Here is a 7,980-nt window from a genome sequence, read left to right as displayed (position 1 = left end):
CCTAATTCTCCTAACCTGCTGCCACGAAAATTCAATTTGATAAAAGATGTATCCCTTCAAGAAACGTTCATTGGTCACAGGAAGTCATGAAGGAAAAATGGGTTCATCCAATCTTTACATAGGGGGGACGCCACAGTAGTCATCGAGTATGGATCTCAGGTGGGTATAATCAGTTTACCCAAGGTTAAATTATTTTGGGGGAAAATACTAATGTTTTAAGAGATCACAGTAAAAATGGTGTATTAATAATTATTCGTTTCTGTTATTTCTTAGATGCACAACACCCTCCCTCCGTTTACAATGAGATGACCTGACATGACGTACTTCCTCCATGACTTACATAATGCCATTTTGATCTGAAAGTACAACGGTGTTTTATATTGTCGCAGATGCTTTTGAGCGTAAATATTTGCTTTAAATCTGCAGTCATACGTGCATGTTAGATAAGAAAACGGAGTTAAGACTTCACGTTAATTATATGATTGCTCGATTTCAGTTTTCTTAGACGACATTTCAATTTGTAGGACCAACACTGCGATAGACGCCGTTAGCGCATTCATAGCCACTTTGCTATAGCGAGGTCGTCGTCCGGTGTCGATGACACAGCAAGCTAACGTTAGCTAGCCACCCTAACAAAGGAACACTGGGAGTGGGACCGTGGTAGCCTCGTTTGCGAGAATATCTCAGAAACTCTACGTCGTGTAAATACAATTTGGTTTAATCAGATTAACAGCGTCCATTTCAACATCTGAACTATTTTTGTTGTTGCAAAACCAGTTTTTTTCCCCCCCACGACTGTTTTGTACCAATCTGCTCGTGTCGTCGGGCATAGCCAAGTGTTTAGAGGGCTATCTAACGTAAGCTTGCCAGTGTTGTATTTTGGGCTGAGAAAAGGCGTTGTGTGTAAAAATGGCAGAGGTGTACATTCGCGTGGCCGAAGAGGAGAATGAGGAGCCCATGGAGATCCCATCCGAGGATGATGGCACCGTGTTGCTTTCTACTGTGGCAGCTCAGTTTCCAGGGGCCTGCGGCCTACGATTCAGGAGTCCAGTTTCGCAGTGCATGCGAGGGGTCCGTTTGGTGGAAGGGATTCTTCATGCACCTGAAAACGGCTGGGGCAATTTGGCCTATGTCGTCAATTATCCCAAAGGTATGGTGACTGACTTTTTACGTGTTATTTTATTAGCCACCAACTGGTGGACAAATGCATTATAATAAATTATTCAAGCGTCAACTGTTCCCTAACTATATGCATCACATGGAATGAGTTTCTAGCTAGGCAAATGTCTGTCAAGTGTTCCAACAGCGATTGAATGATCTGTACCACACTTTCAGACAACAAAAGGAAAATGGACGAGATTGATGCCTCCTCAGCTGTAAAGATGAAGAGGGGTGACATGAAGACTTCAGACCTGATTGTACTGGGGTTGCCATGGAAGACATCTGAACAGGACCTGAAAGATTACTTCAGCACCTTTGGGGAAGTCATCATGGTACAGGTAAAGTCTCAGTTTAGCAATTTCATTCATGCCGATCACTTGAGTGCCTTGGATCCATTTTTTTCCTTTTACACAGCTCTAATGTGCAAGGCCTTGCTATATCTGTGGTTCCTACTAAACTAACATTTGAGACATTTTAAAGCGGCAGTGAGCAGTTTAAACAATGCCAAAGCGTTCTCTCCACCACCGTTTTACTAAGGGTTGGATCTGGAGAAACACAACCAATCTCAAATTCATAGACTGAGCTATGGATGCAAGGACTGACCATCCATAATATCAACATGATAGTTTTAACTATGTTTTGATGGTATAGTGTTTCTCTTACTTTGTTAACAAACATTGGAGTAAAGCTTATTTTGGGTTGTGATGCGGTATGTAAATTTAACTAAGCTCATGAGGCATTTCTAAGTTATATTCTAAATGAATCAATGGGTACATAGCATTTATGTCCCAAAATGAATGTAGCAACTGCAGATTAACCCAAAATGTTTAAAGGGGAAATGTAGGTTTTAACACCATGCTCCTACTTATAGGTGAAACGAGATGTGAAGACTGGAAACTCAAAGGGATTTGGCTTTGTGAGGTTTACTGAGTATGAAACTCAAGATAAAGTGATCTCTCAACGCCACATGATTGATGGAAGATGGTGTGACTGCAAACTCCCCAACTCCAAGGTAGGTGTTTGTATCTGTATGGCATGTAATAACATGGATCATTAATGACGAGCACTTATTTCAGACCACACTGTCCCACCACCTCCCCCTAATGCCATATTGTTAATGTGCGAGACTTTTTTCTACCTTTTGTAAAACAGCAAGGTCCAGATGAGCCCATGAGAAGCAGGAAAGTGTTTGTAGGCCGTTGTACTGAAGACATTTCCGCTGATGAGCTGCGCCAGTTCTTCATGCAGTATGGCGAGGTCACTGATGTCTTCATCCCCAAGCCCTTTCGTGCCTTTGCCTTCGTCAGCTTTGCCGATGACCAGGTTGGTGCCACTGCAAATTGAAAGGCATTGTTTTTTTTGCCATCTGCTGAATTACCCCTTTAATGTCAGACTGGCATGTTTTTTTTGTGTTTTTTTCTCCAGGTTGCCAGTTCCCTATGTGGAGAGGACCTGATTATTAAGGGGGTCAGCGTGCACATCTCAAACGCTGAGCCAAAGCACGGCAGTAGGCAGATGATGGAGCGAGCAGGGCGGTTTGGAAATGGGTTTGGGGCTCAGGGCTTTGGTAGTAACCGCACAGGGTTAGGGAGCAGCGCCGGGAGTAATATGGCTAATTTTGGCAACTTTAGTCTGAACCCTGCCATGATGGCTGCTGCTCAAGCTGCCCTGCAGAGCAGTTGGGGAATGATGGGTATGTTGGCTAGTCAACAAGGGCAGACTGCCACCTCAGGCACCACCTCTACTGGGCAGACTAGCTCCGCCAGGGATCAGAGCCAAGCCTACAGCACAGGCAACAGTAACTACGGCACCAGCTCAGCCAGTCTAGGTTGGGGTACCGGTTCTAATTCAACAACCAGTGGTAGTGGGTTTAGCTCAGGAGGATTTGGCTCCAGTATGGAGTCCAAGTCTTCAGGGTGGGGTATGTAAGTAATAGTTTGTATGGTAAGTATTGTGAGATGTCTTTTTCCAAATCTATTTCTGGTGTTACGCGTATCTGATAGCTAAACGCTTTTGTCAAAAAATGTTTTGTAAATTTGGAAGAAATGCTCAAGATTTAATTTAGAAAGTGTTTGAGGTGAATTATTATTTACCAGGGTGTTCAGCTTAAGTGCTACTTTTGATGTCAAATTGATTTAAGTTTGTCCTGACCTATTTTCAACTGGATTCTTAAAGGCATGTATTGTGAGTTGTGATGTTTCTGAAAATGCATGAGAAATCACTATGGTTCACTATCCATCCATATATTTGACAACAATCTTGCATTGGAAAGAATCTGGTTGAAACTGAAATGTTTAAGTGCAACTTTATTTGCAGTCAAGTTCAATGGAAAAATCTTCACTACAATCTCTTCTGCAGTTCACTTCTCTTCCATTTTCCCGGGAAGAAGCTCCTCTTTGGCAGCATTCTTTGGGTGATGTCAGTATCACTCTCCCTCTTCCCATCTGTAAAAGCTTTGCCATCAAACAACGGCTTCACTCCGCATGTTCTAAGAGACGGTGGGTGTTTCATTTTTTTATCCACTTTTTAATGGAAAGAACTGCGCAGCTGACATTTTAAGAACTCATGAGTGCGACTGAGGATGGCTTGTGGCGAAGAGTGAATCGATGAGTGAGCGAACGGAGAGAGAAAAAGAAAGCGTGAAACGGACTGGTTGTGCGATGAAAGAGCCCAATTTGACTGCTTTTGTGAGAGTGAATGGAAGCTGCAGATGCTACAAGCTCCTTCCCCCTAAAATGGACTTTCATTTAGTAGTACTTCAAGATCTCTTTTTATTGTAGCAATTTTTCCTACCCTTATTGATCAAGTGCAGAAGTAGTACACAAATGTAGTGTGGAATGTTGTGCTGAATATTTGTCTTGCTTATATAACCTACCTGACCTGAATGCTGTATGGTGTGTGTGGTTTCTTTCCTTGTTATTGATGCTCTGTAAGTGTGAACTTGATGTGGATGACACCTGCCGAGGACACTGGGGACGTGAGTGTTGGTGTGAGAGCATGGAGTGGTGTGGTTGTCATATTTCCCAGTGTGATTCAGTGTGTTTCAAAGGTGTTTTAGACATGTCAAATAAGAGTTCTCTAATAAAACTTTGTTTGAATAGATATGCTTATATGAATACTGGGTACTTTTGTGACATTTGAGTTGTCAAAATCTAATTTAATTCACATATCTAGGGACCTTGGACACTGCTGACCGAGGTTTCCATCTGAACCCGGACTGGAGTCAGTGTCCTGAAGGATGAAGACCGAAGTCCTCACAGGCTTGAAAAAGGGTCTCTTATATTTATGGTAACCTAAAAGGAGTCAGAATTGGGTAGTAAGTTTGGATACACTTCTAATCAGACCTGATGACAAGTATTGTTTATTTGGCTTTATATTTTAAAATAACACATTGCGGCATTGTGTAGATCTAATCTTTGGGACAAGACAATGAACAGGTTATGGTATTTCAGATGTGTACACTCAAATAGTGTACATTAAGGATATTACAGCACAATGGTGAATGGGAACACCTGTTGTCCTTCAAATTGTATTGAACTGATGTTAATGTGTAGATCTGTAAATACTTTTGGAGAAGACATTGGAACAGTGCTTACATTTCAGCCAATGAAGATAATATTGCTGTACCACTTGGAATTGTAATCAATAAATATTTTCTGCAAGTTTGGTCGAGCAGTTGATGCCATATTAGTAAAAGTACACATGCTATTAACTGTCTGTATAATCAAACCCAAAACACTTAGTAATAGGGTAGCATGTTTTTCCTCCCTACACCATCTCTGTATCCTTATTCTTCCTCTTCCCAGCAATCTTCTTCCTTGTGTCTCTCTGCTCCTGGTTGGCGCTGCCAATCTCTTCACTCTTCCTTTGTATGAAGTTAGACTAGAAAAGAGAGTTTTATTTCAAACATAGGTATTTGCAATGGTATTGTCTCCTATGTTGCTGTGGAAAACAACTCCCTATAAGGGTCCAAATATGACTGGTACCATAAAATGATACAATAATAAAGCTTCAAGAACTGACTGTTCATCAATCCTGTGATGTTAAATTAGCCAATACCCACCAGTGCTGTACTTCGACGAGCTGTAAGCTTCACATCCTCTACAGATACTGTGTTTCTTTTGGCATGCCTACAATTGAACCCCCGCAACACATGTTAATCTGATTATGAAACAAGCAAATTATTGAACTTCATGGTCTTGCCTTATACTTGCTGAAGGAACCTTTTATTCTGTTTACAACGGACCCTGCAGAGCATTTGATGCCAATCACCCCCTGCCCCACCTAACTGAACATTGCATAAATGGGGCTGGAAATCATTCATTTGTAACAGCAGGATTGTCAGTCTGAATAAACACAGATTTCATAACATCAATGCAAGCTGTATGAAGACCTTTTACCTTGCAAAGGCCTCCAAGTCCTTTGCAAAAATATCTAGGAAAAAAAGAAATGCTGTCAATCATCTGAAACATACAAGCAGAATAATCTCAGTGTAAAGTGGCCCCCAGATCATCACCGATCCTCCACCAAATTTCACAGTGGGTGCGAGACACTGGCTTGTAGGACTCGCACCCACTTTGAAACTTGGTGGAGAATCGGTGATGATCTGGGGGTGCTTCAGCAAGGCTGGAATCGGGCAGATTTGTCTTTGTGAAGAACGCATTAATCAAGCCACGTACAAGGTTGTCCTGGAAGAAAACTTTATTCCTTCTGCTCTGACAATGTTCCCCAACTCTGAGGATTGGTTTTTCCCAGCAGGACAATGCTCCATGCCACACAGCCAGGTCAATCAAGGTGTGGATGGAGGACTACCAGATCAAGACCCTGTCATGGCCAGCCCAATCTCCAGACCTGAACCCCATTGAAAACCTCTGGAATGTGATCAGGAGGAAGATGGATGGTCACAAGCCATCAAACAAAGCCAAGCTGCTTGAATTTTTGTGCCAGGAGTGGCATAAAGTCACCCAACATCAATGTGAAAGACTGGTGGAGAGCATGCCAAGATGCATGAAAGCTGTGATTGGAATAACCCTGATTTTCACCAAATATTGATTTCTGAACTCTACCTAAGTTAAAACATTAGTATTGTGTTGTTTAAAAATGAATATGAATTTTCTTCTTATTTTCTTTGCATTATTCGGTCTGACAACACGGGATATCTTTTGTCATTTTGACCAGTTGTCATTTTCCGCAAATAAATGCTCTAAATAACAGTATTTTTATTTGGGAGAAATGTCAGTAGTTTATAGAAAAAAACTAAAATGATAATTTTACCCAAACACATACCTATAAACAGTAAAACCAGAGAAACGGATTATTTTGCAGTGGTCGCTTAATTTTTCCCAGAGCTGTATTTTTCACCTTGTCGGCTCGGGTATTTGAACCAGTAACCCTTCTGTTACTGGCCAAATGCTCTAACTGCTAGGGATTTGGACTACGTGGTATACAGCTACGACCGGAAGTTACTTTTTCGTAGCAGGTAAGGAGTATTAACATAGCAGGTTAGGGCAATTAGGTTATGGTTAGGAAAAGTGTTAGGGTTAGCTAAAATGCTCTCCTAACCTGCAACAAAAAGTAACTTCCGTTCCTAGCTGTACTCCATCTAGTCACAACCTCCGCTAGGCTGCCTGACAATTTTTTGCCACATTAGTGCAGATGAAGGAAAGGAGACAAGGGGAACAATCTACAGCTGACCATTGAGATGCACCGAAAGTGTTCATTATATTTATGACGCTGCCATCAGAGGACTTGATAGTCAGTGTATGTATGATCATCTGCCCATCTATCCTTGGTCTTTTAGGGAAACGATGAGGAAAGGAAGCCATAGGGGTGTTTGGACAAATCCTTTTGAGTCTCAAGATTTTACAGTAAACCCCCAAGACCCAAATATGTAAATAATATGTTGACAAGAATACCAAGCCTGTCATTTGGCAAGTTGGAGCTACAGTATTACCATGTTTACCAATCAAATCCATCCCATGTAGGGGCAGTTTCTGGACTGGGACAGAATAACATGTGAATTTGACTGGTGCTTGGACAGAGAAAACCCAAGGTGGAGACCGTGCACAAAGATGTTCATAACTAACTCATCAGGGCACTCTTGTTACCAGTCATGCACAGCAATCTCCCCTTCCCTACAGACATTATTTGTTGATGTTTGTTATTATAATACTCACCACATTGCCTGAACGTCGTTTCAGCTATTGCTGCTATAACCTGTCGGCTGAATTCCTTCTGATGATCCTCACCAATGTTTTGACACAGTCTTCCCACTGTATAGTGGACTGCTGCTTTCAGTCTCTACGGGTTTAGTGAAAAAATGAGTAAATACTAGCTTTGTCCATCTTTATCTAACTGACAACACGTGCTTCCAAGACACATATATAATTGTGAATTAATGCAATCAATAAATCAAAGGTAAAAGTTGCACCTGAAGTTTTCTTTCCTCCTCGTCCATTGCTGTTGCCATTTTCTCCCGACAGTTCACGTTAGCTAGGCAGCTAGTAGTGGATAGCATACATAGCCTACCACACTGGTTTACTCGTACACTTTTTCACCAGATGATATTTAAAACAGAAAACGAAACAATATGTACAATCGTTTCTTGAGTAGCTAGCTAATGGGCATGGAATAATCTTTACGATAAATCAAATTTCGCTTAACTTAAAAAGTTGCGCGCTTAGAAAGGCGGATGGTGTCATCCAATTGAACCAATACTAGACATACAGCACCACCTGCTGGGCTGGAGTATTACAAAACAATGCATTAATGGTCCAGCGCTTTATTCATGGTTTTTAGTTGATTAAATGTATTGTACAT

General features: G+C 41.5%; 2 protein-coding genes across 3 annotated transcripts; one reads left to right on the top strand and one right to left on the bottom strand.

Annotated features, from left to right (window-relative positions):
* The first annotated feature begins 338 nt into the window (after positions 1-338).
* Positions 339-4,823, top strand: tardbpb (TAR DNA binding protein b). 2 transcript variants are annotated; one of them, XR_003881016.1, is made up of 6 exons: positions 339-1,150; positions 1,336-1,499; positions 2,033-2,173; positions 2,314-2,484; positions 2,587-3,659; positions 4,336-4,823. XR_003881016.1 is itself a non-coding variant. In XM_029774563.1 (5 exons), the coding sequence occupies exons 1-5, from the start codon at positions 910-912 to the stop codon at positions 3,088-3,090; spliced, it is 1,221 nt and encodes a 406-aa protein (XP_029630423.1). In that variant the 5' UTR covers positions 339-909; the 3' UTR covers positions 3,091-4,263. The 2 variants fall into 2 exon arrangements, 1 of the variants encoding a protein (XP_029630423.1); XM_029774563.1 differs by lacking the exon at positions 4,336-4,823 and having other exon boundaries at positions 2,587-4,263.
* Positions 4,507-7,885, bottom strand: cenps (centromere protein S). The gene is made up of 5 exons (XM_029774569.1): positions 7,592-7,885; positions 7,338-7,461; positions 5,562-5,595; positions 5,225-5,291; positions 4,507-5,043 (listed from the first exon to the last, which is right to left on the bottom strand). The coding sequence occupies exons 1-5, from the start codon at positions 7,676-7,678 to the stop codon at positions 4,930-4,932; spliced, it is 426 nt and encodes a 141-aa protein (XP_029630429.1). The 5' UTR covers positions 7,679-7,885; the 3' UTR covers positions 4,507-4,929.
* Between the last annotated feature and the right edge of the window lie 95 nt (positions 7,886-7,980).

The sequence above is a fragment of the Salmo trutta genome, chromosome 14 (assembly GCF_901001165.1).
Source record: "Salmo trutta chromosome 14, fSalTru1.1, whole genome shotgun sequence".
NCBI lineage: Eukaryota > Metazoa > Chordata > Actinopteri > Salmoniformes > Salmonidae > Salmo > Salmo trutta.
This window is presented reverse-complemented; position numbering and strand designations above follow the sequence as displayed.

What these genes read in the sequence shown, in the direction of transcription:
- cenps (XM_029774569.1), bottom strand. Translation starts at nt 7,678, where the DNA reads ATGCTATCCACTACTAGCTGCCTAGCTAACGTGAACTGTCGGGAGAAA. An exon ending in AGGAGGAAAGAAAACTTCAG is followed by an intron (nt 7,462 to 7,591) that starts GTGCAACTTTTA and finishes CTAAACCCGTAG; the next exon opens with AGACTGAAAGCAGCAGTCCA. An exon ending in AACGACGTTCAGGCAATGTG is followed by an intron (nt 5,596 to 7,337) that starts GTGAGTATTATA and finishes TTTTTTTCCTAG; the next exon opens with ATATTTTTGCAAAGGACTTG.
- tardbpb (XM_029774563.1), top strand. Translation starts at nt 910, where the DNA reads ATGGCAGAGGTGTACATTCGCGTGGCCGAAGAGGAGAATGAGGAGCCC. An exon ending in GGGAAGTCATCATGGTACAG is followed by an intron (nt 1,500 to 2,032) that starts GTAAAGTCTCAG and finishes TCCTACTTATAG; the next exon opens with GTGAAACGAGATGTGAAGAC. An exon ending in TCAGCTTTGCCGATGACCAG is followed by an intron (nt 2,485 to 2,586) that starts GTTGGTGCCACT and finishes TTTTTTCTCCAG; the next exon opens with GTTGCCAGTTCCCTATGTGG.